Source organism: Photinus pyralis, unplaced genomic scaffold (assembly GCF_008802855.1).
Source record: "Photinus pyralis isolate 1611_PpyrPB1 unplaced genomic scaffold, Ppyr1.3 Ppyr1.4_LG3b, whole genome shotgun sequence".
Lineage (NCBI taxonomy): Eukaryota > Metazoa > Arthropoda > Insecta > Coleoptera > Lampyridae > Photinus > Photinus pyralis.
In genome coordinates this window covers 2,047,583-2,068,210 of record NW_022170510.1, presented here as the reverse complement: position 1 = coordinate 2,068,210, position 20,628 = coordinate 2,047,583, and the positions used below count along the sequence as shown (strand labels likewise).

The window sequence follows — 20,628 nt, the reverse complement described above, 5'->3', positions numbered from 1 at the left end:
TTAGGTACTCTTAAAATGTGCTTTATACGCTAAATTGGAATCGATATGTTATATTAGCCTTTACCGCCTTTAGGCTCCAATGACCCGTGAATACTAAAGAGGTTTTGATGGATTTGAGTTTGAACGCACGTGTAGGCGGTAGTCGTCAAGAAACTTTCTAGATGACAAAGTGTTACGCTTAAACACAAACGTCACTGATAGGAAAATTTTTAAATTTGATGGATTCAAAAATATTTCCGCTCTAGAGATCCTAATACGATCTTTATTTATCCCAGACAAAGTTGCGTTCTAAAGGTTGAAAACATGGATTACCTACTCATTACCCCAATTTCGTAAATAACTTGCGGAAGGTGCAGTTGCTACCGGGAAAGATCTGCTGTGTTTGATATTGTTTGGTATTCCACATTTATCGACTCCGAAAAAAGTTTATCTATCATGTCGCATTATAAAGAAAGATATTAGAATTAGGCTACAAATGAATGAGTTATCACCCCCACGTTGGTCTCGGTAGCGCATGCACACCAACGAGCGTAACGGAGAGTTCTGTTGCATTGCCTCCATGCGCATATACAATGTGTCCAAGAAAATAATGTCTATCATGGGAATCTCTGATACCTACCATAGAAGATACGACAATCGCCAAAATAGGAGAAAGTTGCGCAATTAAAAGATTACTATCATGCAGTAAAGAAGACCAGAAAATTCCTTCCTAAAATATGCCAGAAAAAACCAAATTTGGCAATTTTGTTTTTGTATTTTTTCGATGTTATTTGAACAGATACAAAAATAAAAAACACTTTCTCATTACAGCTTTTTGAACTCTACAAGACAGCGTTAAGAGTTTTTAATACAACGTTTCGTTTCGGAGAAATCATCATCAAGTTTATTTTTTTTTATGGCACGCAAGAAAAGTTTAGGCTGTATTGAGGAGCATTTTTATTACGAATTTGTATTCGCTACTCAGTGTGGGATGTATTGTACAAAAAGAACAAAAGCTGAAATTTCGGTTGGTTTCAACAGTACGGTGCACAATGCTCTACTATGTAAGAATATGTTTAATTTTTCTGTGTCTATTCAAATAACATTAGTAAAAAAAATTAATAAAATCGGCAAATTTCAGATTTTCTGGCATATCTTCGGAAGAAATCGGAATTTTCAGGTTTTCTTTACTGCATGAAAATATCCGTTTAATTGCGCCACTTTCCCTAGTTTGGCCATCTCCGCATCTTCTATGTTTTCCGAGGTACCCATTTTTAACATCCTTATCTTGGACACAATGCATATGCGCCTCAGAGCGATCCGATTGTAGGAAACATTAACAAACAGTGGCGGTGAGTCTATCTGCATTTAAACCTTCAAAAAACGCATTTAAATAATTATAAAAATGAAGTTGATGCAAAAAGGGCAGAGGCAGAGTAATGTTGAATCGTTCCCATGATGTAAAAAATAATGGGAATATTTACCCGATCATCAAGCACCAAGTATTAACACTTTCTTTAAAATTCAATAGCCTGTATCTCAAAAATGGTTACAGATAATATAGATCTATCTTCAATCTTCGTAGACCTTAACGTATAACCTAAAAATTTACTGTGGCTAGCACTTCTGCTCTTCTGTGAATATGTGTAACAAATTTGGTTTAAATCGGTTCAGTCGTTTAGCCGGAAATAGGAGTACAGACAGACAGACCGACAGACCAATTGACATTATCGAGGTTTTGTCTGATTCGGATTCCTGGTGCTTCAAAACATGTGTATTTCCGTAAAAAAATGGGGAGTAATTTTTCACCTCAATGCAATACCTACCCCTCCCCCTTATTATCGTGAGGGTGGTAAAAATTGAATGTATACAGAGTGTCACATTTAAAATTTTCAAGTTGGGGGCTGTGGACCGCTTTTGGAAAATCCTGTATGAATAATACTACAAAATTTGAAAAATTGTGCTCGGGACAAACATTTGTATCTTTCTTTCTACAAGGGGGAAAATGTGGACGTGGGCAGCATTCAAAAAGTTATTAAAATTCCAATGTTTGATTTATTTTTAATTATTTACGGTTTTTTCTTAATTTTTTTAAGCACTGCAAAGAAACAAGTTTGTAATATTTTTGAAAAGACATTTGAATGACCTGTAAAATGAGGTGTCGCTAACCTTATTTTCCTATTTAAATTGTAAGGCTTACTTTTACCCACATTAGAGGATCGATCTAATTTCATGTATGCGTACCCTATAAATGTCCCCCTTAAATATGAAGTTGACGTGTTTTTGTTTTTCTGTAGATTTTTTGTTACGGCTCAGATATTTGTGGTGGTACGTTTTCAAATTGACACACTGTTGACTGTATAGCGTATACACTGTCTCCAAAATAAGTATGCCTATCATGGGGATCTTCGGAAACCATAGAAATTACGATGATCAAATTATCGAAAAGTTTCGCAATTAAACAGTTATTATCGTGTTTTAAAGAAAACAAGAAAATTCCGATTACTTCCGACGATATGCCATAAAAACCGAAATTTCCGGATTTCGTTTATATTTTTTTCTGAGTTTATTTGAACAGATATAAAAAATAAAAAAACACATTTTCTCATTTGCCACTTTTTGAGCACTATAAGACACCGTTGGGAGTTTTTAAATACAACGTTTCGTTGCGGAGAAACCATCACCATTATTTTCTCAAATGGCCCGTAAAAAAGTACGCACTGTATTGAGTAGCATTTCTTATTACGAATACAACGATAGAAGGTGTACAAAAAAATGCTGGAAACTGTTGGTTTCATCAGAATAGGCACCCGCACACAACCCCCTAATAGTGGGAGAATACCTACCTATCGGCCAACATTTCTGGAGAATTTCTCGCATTTTCCAACTTTTGTTTTTTTGTGTGTGCCATAATATATCATGAAAAATAAACCTGTGACCATTTTAGTAGCATGCCATGGGTTACTCTAGTCTAGTCAAATAAATCGTTTAATATCGCGATCTTTCCCTTCTTGTACGTAATATTTAATGGGGTTTAAGCCATAATCTAGAGAAATGTTTCCATACAAAACAACTTCAGTCCAATTAACTTTCGTTGGATGCGTGCCTCACCACATTTTCACCAAAAAAATACGGTTTCGTTTGTAATTTCAATTGAACTTACTCTGAGCATACTCTCAATTTTGTGTATTTCCATTTTTAATCCATAATGTAGCTAGCAACAACTTTTAAAAGGGATAGAATTCATTTACGCCCCGTTACCGAATGGAAGTTTCTCAACTTCACTAATTAAGGCATGGTTACTTATTGCGTGTATTAATTTAATGTCAAGTCTGGTGTTTCAGATATGTATAACCACTCGTTATGTGGTAGCCAAACTGTAATTTTAACGCGAGTTTTAATTACACGAATCATCTCTTTTGTATAATGATGAAAGAATGTAGCACATTTTTTTTAAGATTGATTATTGTGTATTGTAAAATGGGATCATTTACAACACACTCCATTACTTCTGAAAGTGGGAAAGCGGTTATCAACGGATTTATTCATTAATTCGCGTAGGAAGTAGTCGTCTCCCAATCATTAAATTACGCATACAATGTATTATTATGCATTTTTAGTGTAAAATTTGGGACTTACGACTCAACTCGCATTTCATATTCCATTAGCGTTATTATGTTCAAAGGGACCATTAAACCGTTTTATGGGATTTACGTTTCCAAACTTGGACGTGAACATTATTTTAGTTTCACGCAACTAAGCACGAGTTCTACCGTTGATACTTTTTCTGACAAGCGGATCTTAACTCTCTGGAAGATGGACATTTTAGTTGCCCTTTTGGCCATTATTTAGACTTTAAGTAAAGGAGTGATAGAATAGATTTTGTTACATAAAATTTTCTGCTTAACAACTGTCGGCGGTTCTACAGCAGTACATACGTATTATACAGTGTGGGACTTTGAAAACTTACAATATATTTATATTTACATCAATAAAATGATAAAAGTGATTGTTGTAAAAGCATTGAATAAAGAATCAGAATCTGAATTATTCAATGGTAAAAGGGAGAATCCTAATGACGTATTTTCAATCATTTGAATTGTTTGTTCCACGCTATAAGCTATTTTTAAAAATAAACAAAGAACTAGATGGAAGATAATAATACAAAATTATGGTTAGTTTTTGAGTTCGTCCTACCTTTGTATGACTAGATAAAAGCATGTTTAATAAGCTTTCCAGAGAGGTCTCACAGGTGGGGTATTGTAATTTAAAATTTTTACGTCAAATCAGCTGATTACTGAAAAACGAAAAGCTAGAAAGCGTTGGCAATTAACTAAACACCCAGAAGACAAGCGTATATACAATAGACTTGCTCATAAATGAAAAGCACTGCTGCAAAAGCTAAAAAGGAAGCATTACAAAAGTACTTACAAGAACTCACCGCAACTCAAGAAACGGACTATTCGCTATGGAAGGCCACAAAGAAGTTAAAACGCCCTCTACCTGCAGTACCACCCCTACAAACTGTAAACAACGAATGGGCAAGAACTCCAAATCAAAAAGCCACTGCATTTGCAGAACACCTTTCCCGAGTATTCAAACCATACCCTGACGACTCAACGCCTGAAGAGAAACTAAACTTGAGATGGAAAAAACCTTAGAAGCTCTTTATCAACTTACGCTACCTTTGAAATCGTTCTCTATCCTCGAAGTGGAGAATACCCTAAAAAAGGAAATCCACCCAAAAAAAGCCCCGGGTTTTGATTTAATAACAGGGAAGATTCTACAAGAGATCTCCGAAAAATGTACTAAGCTTGTAACATACATTTTTAACGCCATTCTTAGAGTGGAATATTTCCCCACGCAATGGAAGGTTGCACAGATCGTCATGATCAATAAACCAGGAAAAAACCCTACTTTCCAAGGCGTTTGAGAAGCTCTTCATGAAACGAATTCAGCCACTGAAAATTAACCGAGACTTGGAAGGAAAGCGCTATTGTTCAGCGGTGTTTTTGGACCTTACCCAGGCCTTTGACAAAGTCTGGCATGAAGGACTTCGTTACAAAATAAAGAAATATCTACCTCACAGTATATTATACTAAGCTCTTACCTGGCGGACAGACACTTTTATGTCAAGCATCAAGAGGCATATACTAAATTATATCCAATACACTCAGGAGTACCTCAAGGAAGTATTTTAGGACCGACTCTGTATCTTATTTATACCTCAGACATCCCCACAAATAGAATGACCGAGATAGCCACTTACGCCGATGACACCTCTATCCTGGCATCCCACATAAATCCATCAAGTGCATTCCGAAATCTACAAACTCACTTAAATACACTTCAATACTGGTTCAGAAGGTGGAAACTCAAAGTAAACGAGACTAAATCCGTACACGTCACCTTCACCATGAAACAAGACACATGCCCACCAGTAACAATGAATGGTGTCCCGATACCACAAGAAAACGACACTAAATACTTGGGAATTCATTTAGACAGGAGACTAACTTGGCTCAAGCATATATTTACAAAGCGAAAACAATTAGGGTTAAAGTTTCGGCAAATGTATTGGTTACTGGGTAGACATTCACAACTTGAACTGAAAAGTAAACTCCTACTCTATAAGACGGGACTTAAACCAATTTGGACTTATGGTATCCCACTGTGGGGTGCAGCTAGCAACTCTAATATAGAAATTCTGCAACGATTCCAGAGCAAAGTGCTGCGAACTATAGTGAATGCACCGTGGTACGTGCCAAATGTAGTTATTCACAAAGATTTAAATACTCAAACAGTGCGGGAAGTGATCACAAAACTAAGTGTAAAAATAGTGATAGAATAAAAGCCCATCCCAATGAACTGACGACCAATTTATATGACGAAGGAAATTTAAAACATCAGACCTAGCAAATAGGTTTGCATAAATATTTTCAAATTATGTTCACAGTGTACATACCATTAAGGTAGTTTAATGATTACAGAGAGTATTCAGTGGAGTATCTCTCGTCATGACAGTATACGTAAACTTAAATTTTCTTGTAACACACAGTGTACTAAATACCCAATAAAACTGGGTATTATACGAATATTGGAGAAATAAAAAAAAAAGTGTCGTCAGTATGGATTTAAAAAATAAGTCATGTTGGATTCCCCCTGGTTTTTAAAGAAACTGTATTTTTTTATTTTTTATCGCTTTTTAATAAAAAGTATAGCCATTGTGCTTTCAACCCCTACACTGTATAAGCCTTATCTGTGGTTTGTGAAAAGACGCTTTCTCGAATGAGTTTACCGATGTGTCTATATCCTTTCGCGAAGCCTTTTTTGAGGCTACAATTCTTACATTTCTTTTCTTATAGAAACGGCTGCTGTGACACCCTATCTTACAAGGCATTCAGCCCTGTCATACGTGCAGGTTATCTTTCAAAAACGTCATTTTGTCTACACTAAATAACGCAAAATAACGTTTTTTTGGCAGATAATCTTCATGTTAAGTTTGACGTTTCTGATACATTACAGCCTACAGGGCTGAATATCAATACAATAATCATTTCATTCTAAACTAATTGTCACGAGAATCGTTTTGACTGCAAAATGCAGTGAAGTAGTTCACTAAGATGGAAAATTTAGCAAATTGGCAATACTACAATGGGACGAGCATCTAAGGAGGTATTTGAAAAGGATATCAGGTGGTCTGATGCGATTTGCATGTTATGTGCCAAACTTCAATTCTAAATGCCACGCAGAATAACAAGCACCCTATACAATGCCAAACGCAAAAAAGCACGCTTTTTCAAATCTCTCAGTTCAGTAGGTACATATAAATATGGAATCTCGACCGAACTAAATTCTTTTTTTTATAGTCAAGTACAGTTAAAGTGATCGAGTAATTTGAATACCCAACTAATTACCATTCCAATCGATTTCACTCTTTGTTCAACTAATGTGAATATTCGAATTGTACGATCCCGTCATATACAACGAAAAAAAGAATGTAAATACATCCACAAATGCAGCAGCTGTCATTCATTTGCGCAAATTTGCACAGCTATAATTTTTTCCTACAATCCTGATGGCAATCGCATACATCCTACATTATTATTGCATGACATGTGGCAATCTTCTTAGTAGAAATATAAAAGACCGATTGTATCACAGACGCTTGTTTGCCCGCAACTGCTCGACATTAATTAAAACCGAGAGATAGAAAAATTGCTGAACATGTCTGTGCCAAACCAACAGTTTAATTCACCTTTTATGACAAATCCAGAGCAATTCCTTTGGAAACCTAAAAGCTTCTGCGTTGCGAAAACACATTCCAAATTCGGTCAAAGTAATAGGAATGCTTCATCCCCACGCGTTTCTACAGCCGATTCGTTTACATAATAATGTGGTTAGAATATACCCGGTTTGCGATGGAAATGCGAGAATATGTTGAAAGTGATATTTGTTACTTCGGATTAAATATATACGGGCTTTCACAGAACTTATATGATTGTGTTATAAAAATATCAACGCATTGAATGTAATACTATAAGAATGCGACTTTATAGTACGTACTGCCAGTAGTGTGACGTATATTCTTCATTCTACTATAGTAGCAACCCATGTGTGTTTGCCTCAAAATTGTATCCAACATTCAAAAGACCATCTACAAACCATGTTGTATTAGAATAGAATAGAAAAGAATATATTTGCCATCAATCATAGTTACAATAATATACAACTATTTAATTATATTGTAGTGAAACATGTCACGTACCTCAGAGCCATATGTCTGTGTTGAGCCTGAGGTTGAGTGTACGTTTTCAATACAAAAAGTAAAAACTAAAAACTACACAAGTATAATATACTAAATATGTTTTTGGAGTTACAAAATGAATATAAATAAAACATAAAAAGAAACAAAGTGGCGCGTTCCAACTCAGAAAAACTTGCTCCAAAATATTCTGGTGGAATGGATGACCAGGATCAACTACACGTTCCCCAATGGATTAGATCAATATTTTTTAGAAAGAGATTAATATTCCAATATTTTTAGGATAAGCATATTTTAACATTTGTTTTACGCAAAAATGCTGAAACGCTTGCTGGTTACCGAAATTGAGTAGTGACGTCGAGCAACAGTAATTCACCTTTTCATTGCTTGCGATGCAGAAAATCTAAAAGATCGTACGGACTCGACGCATAAGACGGGCATTATCTATCGATGACCAAGAAATAATCTACGTAAGCGTCTTTAGTGAATTTGTTGTGTGGTCGCCAATAGTGATTTTTTGCGCACTATAATACGTGTCAAATTGAAAACAGAATTTTCGGAAAAAAATTCAAAAATTCACCAAAAAAGACATCCCCTGAAAAAATATCTTAAATATTGATTATTGAAACATTCTTTTTGATCAAAATCTTATACTAATTATAACATCACCGAAAAATGTTCTTACCAACATGGTTATGCCATAATATAGTACGAGTAGTAGGATTGAATAATAGCTATTTATATATCCCTTCGCCCTTCGCGTCCGGTCCCAAATAACCAAGGGAGAAAATTATACAATTCGACCATTAAAAATACAGAATACGAGTATGGCCAATGTTACAACGCTACCCCAGAAATCACATCAAAAGTACTTATGGAATCCCATTGAATTTAATTTTTTACTCGGTTTTTGCTTATTGCATAGATACTTTTTAACAATTATACAGAAATACGAATGAGTCAGTCATTCAAAGAATAATAACAACAAGCTCCATCGACATACTTAACTAATAATCCGTATATATAAGGAAATATGCAGTAGAACGTCGATTATCCGAACTAATTGGAACTTGGTAGTGATTCGGACAAACAAAACTTCGGTTAATCAAACAGTAGTTACCTTCGTAGTTACAAAATAAATCTGGTATGAGAGGATGAATAAAAATAAGTGCAAGTTTGAATCAATTCTATTACGTCTTAAATGAAATAAATTGTGTAGTAAAACAACTTAGATTGTATCATTGAATAATAAATTCAGATTCTTTATACTCGTATAATGATTGTACAGTAATGTCCTGCCTTATTTTAAACAACAATAGAGCATAGAATTTAAAATAGCTATGTACAGTGTAACAGTATCAAAGACCGCACAATACTATAACGTAAATTTAATTACGTGCTTTATTAATTACAACTAACTAACAATAAATTTATAACAGTAATTATTACCTATTCATCAGTTACAACTTATACATAACATAACTCCAGCTCACCAATTCTGAACTGATAAGAATGTTGGCACTGCGCAAGCACAAAACCAAATTTTGAAACTGGAGTTACATTTGCTTGTATTCCAAGTACCTATGTATCAAATTCCATTTAAATACCTTTATAAATAAAAAAGTTTGCGATTCGGTTGAGAAATAGTCGAGATGCGAAAAGGGCATTGTGAATGTGGATCGATTAGCCTCAACTTTTGACATTGCGTATTATATGTCAAGCTATGCCCATATTGAATTTCATGTTATTCGGTTCATAACTAACGGAGATGTCAAAAGGGCCTTCCTTATTTTTTGGCCTCCATTTCCAATTCACGAATTCCGATCTACAAATTTGATAAAGAATCCACCTGCAAAATTTCATCGTAATCGGTCCGTTCGTTTTCGAGATATCGTGCTAACGGACGGACGGACAGACATCGCAAAATTATAAACTCGCTAGGAGCTCGTTAATAAACGACAATGTTCTAGACTGTTCTTAAAACGATTCAGAATGTTCTACAATAACACACATTTTTCCCGGAAGGATTGCATTACACTCGCCTTCGATCTTATCGTCGATGACTAATCCTTCATGGCACCTTGATGTCTATCGTTTGTAGAACGTAGAACCCAATCGGAGGTTTTTTTTAGTGAGAATTTTATCTTACATAATATTAAGGCGAGTATCTTTATACGTATAACATTGAATAAAAACACTATAAGAAGCCTAACGCTTATGGAAGAAAGCGCGACAAAATTCAATGGTATAACATACTTTAAGGTACCTATAAAATGTTATATTATCGAAAGGTCAATTAACATATCAAAGGTGCAATATTATCTGTAAATGTGTTATGAATGAGTTAGATTTATAAAATAGTCCTGGGTGACCTTTACAAACTTCAAAGAAGTACCTAAACATTTAAAGTTTATTCACCTTTACGTTGTACTGCTATATAAGTTAATACGCAATCTTCACATTTAACCTACGAGATATTAAATTTTGACATTTACTTAATTAAATGTATGTAAATTTGAAATGATATTTCAACAGTAATATTTAATCGATCTTTCATATAACGTATAAGTTATTAGCGTACCTACATTTCGCCTTCTGCAACTGATTTCATACATGACAGAAACATATATTTTTCAGACGATATTAGTTTTTTATATACTTACAAGCATCAATTCTTTTTACAAGCATCAATGCTTTCATAATGAAGCTGTCAGAGGAATCAAATGTCTCCAACACTTCACCCTGTTTACCGATTATTATCACTATACGTTATTACACGCAGAAATCCTCTCTTCATATTTTTTAATTTATTAAAAATATATTTATTTACAAAGCTATGTAAGTATTTAATTTGTTTTTGATAAAGAAACAATGAAGGTATTTCTTTATTAAGTTTCAAGACTCGATAGCATCTAATTTTACGAAAATTCTTATTCCGCGTTACTTTATCCTTTGTTGTCTACCTATGTCCTCGCAGTTATATCGGTGTTTGCGAAATAAGTTGTCATACAATTCCCTACTAGTAAAATGCAATTCACATTACGATTTATTTTTAAGTTCTTCGAGCACCATGCACAGTTGAAAAATTACCATTTTGAATTACGTACAATACATTTCGCAACAAAATTAGGTTTAAAAATAAAACGTGCATAAAGTGAAAAGTATTTCTATAGCTTTTCCTGACAGTGATACGAACGATTATTTTGAAAAACGATACTGTGAGGTAAATCATTCCGTTGTTTATTTAAGCCCGCTTGTAACATTCAATTGTCTAGTCCAAGTTTTTGAAGATGTTTTCACAGCAGCAGGCAGCACACACAAAATAAGCTCATAGGTGAGATTTTTGTAACAAGCGTTGCATCGCATTTCTAATCTGTGCAAAGTATTATCTTCGAGTACATAAAAGTACGGCCTGAGCGCAATGAGAAAGGGTTAAGCCATTCAGCGGCCCTGAATGCATCTGATAAGTGATTGACCAATAAATTAGAAGGTCTTCAAATCTTAATATGATTTGTGCTTTAACGTCATAAAACTGCTAGCAGTCATCAGCCGTCTGCTGTCGACTGTTCCTTCATTGTCTAAATTCTACGGCTTTTCTTGTGCAAATGAAGTTTTACACAAATTTAGCACGTCTTGATCGCAATATTAATATTAGAACCGAAATATAATATTCTACACTGCATCTATTCGACACGAACTGCCATAATTAAACGCAATGCTTTTATGCTCATTTCTTAATAATTGGTATAAAAAATGAACGTTGCAAACATTGCTTTAGTAAATTTCGTAGGAAGCATTTTGTTTCCTACAGAAATGACTTTAATTGGACTAATGAATTCAACGTTACAAACGGCCTCTACATATTAAAATAGCTAGCTACAGAAACAAATGTTCTTGGCTTAAAGTGGTCTTACACAAAACTCCGCAAGTTGTATTACGTCAAGAAAATTCTTCGCTGTTTGATCCCTACTTTATTACTTTATAAAACACCAAAAATCGACATTCAATTGATTTCAATGATTATACGAGAGCAGAGATTTAATAGTCCAGTCAAATTACGGTTTGGGGTGGATGTTATTACTTCACTCAACGAAACCAAGTAGATTCAATGTAAAAAAATCCTCTGAAACCGAAAATCGTAATCCCCCTAACGAAAAAAAATGGGAAAATGTCGTTTTTGGCCGTTTGCACCGACAAATTTAAACTGAGCTTAGCTTAACCGTAGCTTAAAATCCATGGCAACGATTACTGCGACAATGGATGCCGTGGATTTTTGCAAACAGCCATCATTGGAAAACCGATGTAACTAAGGAGGCGCATCATTAAACTACCCGAGAAACTACCCTTACTAATGTTCCTAATTTTTTATCAATATACCGTAAATTCCATCTTTTTGATAGACAGTACCTACATCAGTCAAAGAACCCCGATTTGTAGTCAAATTTCGGATAAGGAAGGAGATGCGATGTATGAAATTCTCCATTTTCTCTTGCCTAAGCCCGTTGTTATTATTTGAGGGTATGTAATAATTTATTGTACAGGCTGGTTGTATTTAATTGTTATTTTTCTTTATGCTATCGACGCTACGGCCTGATAATGGACACAACAAAGGTCGTAAATCGATAGCCTAAAGAAAAATGACAATTAAATATAATCAGCCTGTACAATAAATCCAAACATACTTACCCTCAAATAAAGGAAGGAGATCTCTTGAGTAATCGAGGGAAGAGGTAAAATTAATAGGCAACTACTGAGCTAAACGCAGGCATTTTTCCCATAATTTCTATGATACAGTTTTCTGGTTGCAATTTCACACTCAATAAAAATGAGAAGAAATTGCCAATCAATTTATTTGCAACCGGACTTCCGGTGCAAATTGTTTCAGTGATTTTTGTACATCGACGTGCTGTGGAGTTTTCTTTTCAAAATCCGAAGAATTTTCTTAGTTAATAAATGGAATAATTTCCGAAATATAACAAGAAACGTCAAATGCGAAAAAAACGATATTTTCCCATTTTTTCTTCGTTTTTGGTTTATATGTTCCGGGGAATTTCCGAACAATGCCTAGTTTGCGCATGTGTACAAAAAATATCCTTGGAAAATACACTAAAAATATACATATAAAACTATGAAAATGTGAACAGATTAAGGGTTAAACCAGCACAATTAGAGATTAATATGGAGTAAAGCGTAATCCTAGCTGAGTAAGTATCGATCAAATTAGTTTGGTAAATATCGAAATGGAACCTTATTGTTGAGCGTTTAATCGTTAGACCAACGAATACAATGTGGTCTTTAGACTTTATTTAATACGCGGTAGATTTTACCAGCTTTTCGTCTCTCAGTCCGCAAGAGCCCAATTAAAGCTACATTGCACTACATTTCATCGGTTAACCGCATACTTTAAAGGGGGATTAGCATTCGGGAACCGTAATTGTACGCATTTTCGAAAATTACTAAACCAAGACACGATCGCTCAGATATGGCCACTAAATGTACTTAGTCGAATAGGTCGTCCATAAAGACATTGCGTAAAGTGCTTGGCCCTCTCACTAAAATCCAACCCAGTTACTTTTACGCGCTTCCTGTTGTCACCGCTGTTCCGAATATTATCCCGGTCTTAAATTAAAAGGTTTCAAATTATACTTACATGGGGCTGACCTGCAGTATCTAAAATATCGAAGTATACCATTTCGTTGTCTATGATAGTGTGATACGTGTAAATTTTTTCTAGTGTGGGGTCGTATTCTCCAATATATCTTCTTGTGACAAATCGGACAACCAATGCTGTAAAAACGAGAAGACGAATGTTATACATTTACGCACAAAAGTTCCATATTGTACAATAAAATTATTCAAACAATTTATTAACTTGTCCTATAAGTCTCTAGAATTTGAGTGAAGTTTTCATGTACATTTTATTGAGGATGTTTAAATATTCTCAAAGTTTTCAGAATCGTATTTATTATATTTCTGTCACATTTTAAAATAAGGATTCTAATACTGGCATTATATGTACATTCTGAATCTGAATGAACAGTTCATTACACAACTTAATTCAATTGATCTTCGTTTGAAATTTGTGTATGATATTAATTTAAGGACAACTAATGAAAATAGAGATTAGTAAAGTGAGCATTTTTTACAGTTTTGTATACCTACTCATTAAAATTTCCTTTACAAAATAGGAAAACTGAGGTTCCAATAGAAGCTATTTAAATGAAACCCCTGTTTGTTAAAAAATTAATCTCTCCGTCATTATAAAAGCTATGAGAAACTTTCTTATAGGTCAAACTCAAAATGTAATTCAAGATATATCAATAGTAGGTACCGTTTTTAAATTAATAGGGCACCATATTTGAATTTAACATGACCAAAGAAGGCTTTATTTTCTTTTCAGGAACGCAAGGCAAACTATATGATTGAACAAAGAATTCTTTTCGAAATAAGAAACTTCATAATAAAACTATTTTTGATTGCTTTTACAATGACAGAGATACCCTGGTTTTTTTTATTACTGAATAAAAAGTGAATGAGTTGCGGATGCAATAAATAACGCTGCTGAGTTCCTATACAGGGTCATTCTTGACGAGCGTCAGTTAGAATGATATGGAAAACCTTTGAAAATGAAGATAAACTGATAAGTTCTTTAAGGGTTTTGGCACATGATGAATTGAACTAAAATATTTTCAAGATGGCGCCACTTCCGGAAATACCGGAAGTAGCCATCAACTTTGTTATTTTAAATAGGGCCCCCCTAGTTTTTCTACATTTTCGGATTCTACGTCGAATTTGGAGTACAACGATATCCCATAGTTGACCCTTTGCTCCAAGGGATTCGCCGATATTCAAGTTTTTATGTCAAAAATTGAATTTGCAGGGGTAATTTTAAAAATTTATTATTCGAAAACGGTGAGAGATATTGTAACACAGTTTTCACTGATTTATTAAAGAAAGATCGAATTTTCTTATGGTATGCGTAACAGTTTAAGAAAGTGAGACTACGTCACTTTTTCAAAGCTCTCAACTGTTAAACTTTTAAATATCCATAACTCCATTTTTTCAAATGACACCCCCCATTTTGTTCTTCACCCTTGTTTTCCTTTTTCTCAGACTTTTAATTTGATACAAAATGTCAAAAGCTCCTTCAAACGGTTTCCGAGATATTCCATGTTTTAGCTACTTCTTGTGGAAACTTGATAAAAAAATTAAGTCGCTTGATGTTATTCTTTTGTTTTTATTATGATAATGTTTAAACGTCAAATTTTTGCTGCTTGAACTTATACTTCTCGTCAATAATGGCTCGTTTGGGTTACACTAATGAAGATTTTTTGAATTTAATATTAATACACGGTGGATATAATCGAATAGCGGCCAGGACTTGCCGTCTTTTTTCCGAAAGATATCCTGACAAGGCGCAATCCACAGAGGCTATAATTTGCAAATTAATACAAAATTTCAGGAATAACGGTACGTTTCAAACAAAAATTTAAAAAAAGGAAGCCTGTGCTAGACTCTGAAGAACAAGAAATAACTGTAAAATACGCCAGTACAGAGAATTCTTTGTGCACTCGTGTCTGATATGTCAATTTCTCTTTGGATATCATTAAGCGATGCAGTTGGATTTGCAGCAAAATACGCCAGTAGAGCTGTTATTTCTTGTCCGTCAGAGTCTACCGCAGGCTTCCTTTTTGTATTTTTGTTTGTAACATACCGTTATTCCTGCAAATTTGACGTTTAAACATTCTCATAATAAAAACAAAAGGATTACATCAAGCGAATTAATTTTTTTATTAATTTGCTACAAGAAGTAATTAAAACATGGAATATCTCGGAAACCGTTTGAAGGAGCTTTTGACATTTTGTATCAAATTAAAGGTCTAGGAAAAAGGAAAACAAGGGTGAAGAACAAAATGGGGGGTGCCATTTGAAAAAATGGAGTTACGGATATTTAAAAGTTGAGAGCTTTGGAAAAGTGACGTAGTCTCACTTTCTTAGACTGTTACGCATACCATAAGAAAATTCGATCTTTCTTTAATAAATCACTGAAAATTGTGTTGCAATATCTCTCACCGTTTTCGAATAATAAATTTTTAAAATTACCCCTGCAAATTCAATTTTTGACTTAAAAAATTGAATATCGGCGAAGCCCTTGGAGCAAAGAGTCAACTATGGGATATCGTTGTACTCCAAATTCGACGAAGAATCCGAAAATGTAGAAAAAATAGGGGATCCCTATTTAAAATAACAAAGTTGATGGCTACTTCCGGTATTTCCGGAAGTGGCGCCATCTTGAAAATATTTTAGTTCAATTCATCATGTGCCAAAACCCTTAAAGGACTTATCAGTTTAGTTTCATTTTCAAAGGTTTTCCATATCTTTCTAACTGACGCTCGTCAAGAATGACCCTGTATTGTTAACATACCCTTACACGTTTAATGAAATGCTAAAATTCCAATGACTATTATCATAGAGTAAAATTTACTGTATGCTATTATCTAATGACAAGGATGCGTTGTACAATGCCATGTGACCGCAGAAAAAAGTGGCACGGAGTCGCAGGGAATTTCTCTATTTATGCATATAACCCACGTCATCATAATACAGGTATATTCTAAATGACGTGCCCACATTTAAAAATTCTGGAGGTTGCCATGTAAAAATTGACAATAAAGCAAAATTTACACATATAAGGTGGCTATGAATTAAAAACATGGGCTGGGCATTAAATTTTTAGTGGGTAAGAAATCTTAAAGAGGGAGAAAAAATATTTGTATTAATTACATGAACGGTGTGTTTAATATAAAACGGCCGTTGAAAACGAACCGAGAACAGGGTGTAATAGTAGGTACAATTGTGGAAAAGAACATCGGGTTTGTGGTTCTATTGATTAAATTCTTCCTGCAATTTTCTTCGCCTTCTTTTTATTGTAGTACGTTTGGACCTACCTTTCGTCTGTACTTTACTTCCCAGGCTAACTCAGATAAAAAAGGGTTAAGAACTGGAAAGCATTCGGTTTATTTTTCCTTCATTGAAGGTACATTACTAATTGCGAATTCATAACCAATAATTTAGAGAAGTGCTAATTCACTTAGTAGCAGAATATTTAGGACTTTGAATATAACCTCAACTTTAGCTTGCTTCTGAAATAAATCTTTTTACTACTTTTGTAAGTCAGTAATAACTGTGAAAAAAATTTCAAAAAGTTATGTCACATTTGAGTACATTTCGGTATTATGATTAAATAATGAAATCAATACCATTCTTACAATCTTCTAAATTGATAAAAACCTAATTCCTAGCTAAACTACGTGTCTCTGCTGGCCAGATAATTAAATTATCTGCGCAAACAATGAAACCCGTGATTCTAAACAAGCAAATTTATATCATTAAGTAAGCGTTCAGTGAGACGCCCGAAAATATACGCGAACCATCCACTGACATTTGATGCACTAAATGACTAAACCATATATCCTTGATATCAAAGTTGGTTCCATAATTTTCTACATACATTGACGATACATTGGTGTGTATCAGTTGTAAGGGTGAGAATGTGAATGAAAACCTTAAGGAATCGATCTAGATCAATACTGTAATACTTAGTCTAAGAAAAGCGGACTGAAAGTAAATCCTGAAAAAGCAGCGGCGATTTATATTACAGTGATCTTCAGCCTCCTGACCTTAGTAAGGAAACTTTCAGTAGGAGATTTTGAGACTAGCTACAATAAATAATTTAACTCTTCGGAAAGCTATAATGTATAAGCTATGCGAAACATTCTTATCTCATCCCATCACAACTGTCAACCACTCTGTTTACATTTTGCTCACACAACCGTAAAATATGAAGTAAAATAATTACATAACATAAATAGTGCTACTCACCGGTCTTTCCTACTCCAGTTTGCCCAAGTACCATAACTTTTAGGGATTTTTGGCGAGGATAAAATCCTAATTTAACAAATGAGGATTTAGGCGATGTGGCGATCATTTCGTGCTGCAATAAAAAAAACGAAACAAATTACTAAAAGAGAACATGTATGCGATAGTATCTATTGATAATGAGTTAATATTAGGTCGAGCTAGTTTGAATGAGTGTAAAGTTATATAATTTCAATTTTATTTTATGTATAGGTAACGCATTGCGCAAGGCAATCGCGTATTAGAAACAGCTTTCTAGAGAAATGCTCCTGATGCACGGAAATTTCAAAGAGGTTGAGCTGTGTAGGTACCACTAAACTATTGTTGAGAGTAAATTCAGCTTATGTGCTTACATAAAATATGAAACCTACAAATTAAGGGTACCAAAACTAAGCAAGCGTTATGTGCGCAGATATCAAATGCGGTAGTATAATTTCTATTTCCATAACGAAAATCTCATTCCGCCCTTTAAGTGACGTCAAGCACAAAATTTGTAAGTAGGAAGTACAGAGGAAACTCGTTAATAATTTACGCTAACAGCTGACCTAAAAAAAGAAACCCCAATTAAAAAGAGCATAAATTTCAATACATCACTCCGAGGGGTGGAGTTCTGCAAGCAACCTTTGTCTCAAGATGCGGCAAGAGATTTCCAGAAAAATAACTCATTCTTGTTATTTTAGAAGTAGGCCACATTTATTAAAGTTTACGATCGAAATTGTTAATCTTTTCTTACAATCTGTTTGCTTGAATTTTGAGTTCCATCAATGATAAGGTTATAATAAAAAGAAATTAAAGTCACTCGGCCTAGGGACTTTTACGAAGAATTATCTCTTGATATAGCAGCTATTGTAAAAGGAGAGTTGTTAATGTCAATGTGAAAAATGCTCAAACTATGTAAGTTTTTCCTATAAAACTGCAAATCGTCAAAGAACCCAAAAATGCCTTGGAATTGGTAAAAATCTTTGTTTTGGCGACGAATGCGCGTTGTTTATAAACGGAACGGTGAAATAAGATTAGTCTTTTTTCGGGAAGGATCTGCACACTAAGCGCAGAGACTTAAGATTGGGAATGCGTTCCTCTTTTTATCGAACAAAATTTTAATTAAAATAGTATTACTGCAAAATACGGCCGAACCTCTTACTCGACAGAATGTGAAGAACCGGCAATCGATGGATGGGAGACAATTCAGTTAATTTTCAACAAAATGGCTTTCATACAGGGTTACTTTGAACGATTTATTAAATCAAATGCTTTTTGGAAAGCTTTTTAAAGTGTCACATTTGAAGTGAAATATAGAATATCGAGGTTCCAGTGTTGTTCGTTCCATGTCCTACCGAAACAGTGTTTAGTATTTGATGATACCTTTTACTTAAATACGCTTACTACCCGTTGAAGGTTTATAAATTGACACCCTGTATACACATTCATTGCGACAACTATGTTTTACAGTATAACTTAGGTTTACTTGAATAGTCGTAGTTCACTTTCTCTCTCAGTTGGTATATTTACTATATACTTCCTTGATAGTTACAAAGGCGTAAAGGCATTGAAACGTAATTACATCCTTATTTACTTAGGGTCGGACAGGGCCTGTCGAATATTGGGGAAATTACGACGCGGCTCTCGTCCCCTGATACCACCTCGAATGGCTCTCTTACATAATTATAATTTATTATGGTAATAAAAATAATTAAAAGTGTGCAGTCGAACAGAACTGCAGATTTTAGTTAGTCGTTAAATACCGCCAGGACTTGTATTAAATGAATACAATTTTATTAGAATATATATATATATATATATATATATATATATATATATATATATACCAACAGTCTGAAGTCGTTTGGATAATAACAGCTAATCAGTTGTTAAAGAAAATATATAATGAAAATTCCGTCTAAATTCATTTGACCACTCGTCCCATTTAGACATTAGTGGGGAGAGTACCTATTAAAACTTAGAGGTTCAAAATTATTTCCCTGATAATCATATTCATAGTGGAATTTCAAAGGTAAATTTGTCAACCGCGGTGTACCTAAACGTTGTGTGGCCTATTATTGCATGTATGCATTGAATAAGTACTTCAATGATGTATGTCAATACAATAGCACCTTGTTTCAAAATGGATTTAAGAAGTCGGGCTCCGTCAAGTCGCAGGAAAACGCAGGGCAAACTTATCTAGGTAGTGTTTGACTACAGAAAAAGCTGATGAAAAAAGTTGGATTCTGGTATCTAGGGAGCCAAAAAGACAGCCTAGTTTTGCTGGCGAAGAATGATTCGTTTAATGACTGTACTCCATGTCAAAGGAGGTGTTCAGTAATTAATACCAAATAGTGGAGATTAGTCTTGGAAATTTTTTTTTAGATTCACGTTGTACTATCGAAGCGATCGTTGTTTCAGTTTGATATGAGACCTTTTGCCGACTTGAGAAATTCCAAGACACAATGGGTGTTAATTAGAACTATGCATTTAGAAATATTACCCGGCAAATTAAGTAAGTATAATTAGCGATAACTGATTAAATAAGATGCATTGGATTAGGTCGGTAGGGGTCTCAAAAAAAGTGCACTCAATTAATTTAAATGCTAAGACAGACTTTTAGGATGTACACAGACTACACAATTAATTAAGAAACTTTTAATTTTTGGATGTACATAACCGAAAAAGCTGTCGGCTGGGAAAACCGTCGATCCCTCCATGAAATATCCAAATTTTATAAAAGGTAAAGTGTTGATTAGAAGGGATCTTTTTGCATTTTGCATCTTCGCAGGTTACGTTCGTAAGTACCGTAATTTATGAGCTTTTCCGTAAATTTCGTTTGGCAAACGTACCGTATTTAAGATCATCGATCTTTTTTGCCGTTGGTGTTTTAACGGAAACGTAAGATCTTTTACCTTTGATGGTTTGCGAATTACATGATTGTAAATACCGCATGAATTTTTTATACATTCCATAAATTAATTTTG

The 20,628-nt window shown here is 34.3% G+C and overlaps 1 protein-coding gene across 1 annotated transcript in view; it reads right to left on the bottom strand.

Moving 5' to 3' along the window:
• The window catches only part of LOC116167406 (ras-related and estrogen-regulated growth inhibitor), a 39,769-nt gene extending 22,030 nt beyond the window's left edge, over positions 1 to 17,739 (bottom strand). The window contains exons 1-2 of the mRNA XM_031482758.1: positions 17,627 to 17,739; positions 13,395 to 13,531 (exon numbers count right to left, since the gene is read on the bottom strand). Coding sequence (XP_031338618.1) covers positions 13,395 to 13,531; positions 17,627 to 17,732 — 243 coding nt within the window. The 5' untranslated portion in view covers positions 17,733 to 17,739. The remainder of the gene's footprint in view (positions 1 to 13,394; positions 13,532 to 17,626) is intronic.
• Between the last annotated feature and the right edge of the window lie 2,889 nt (positions 17,740 to 20,628).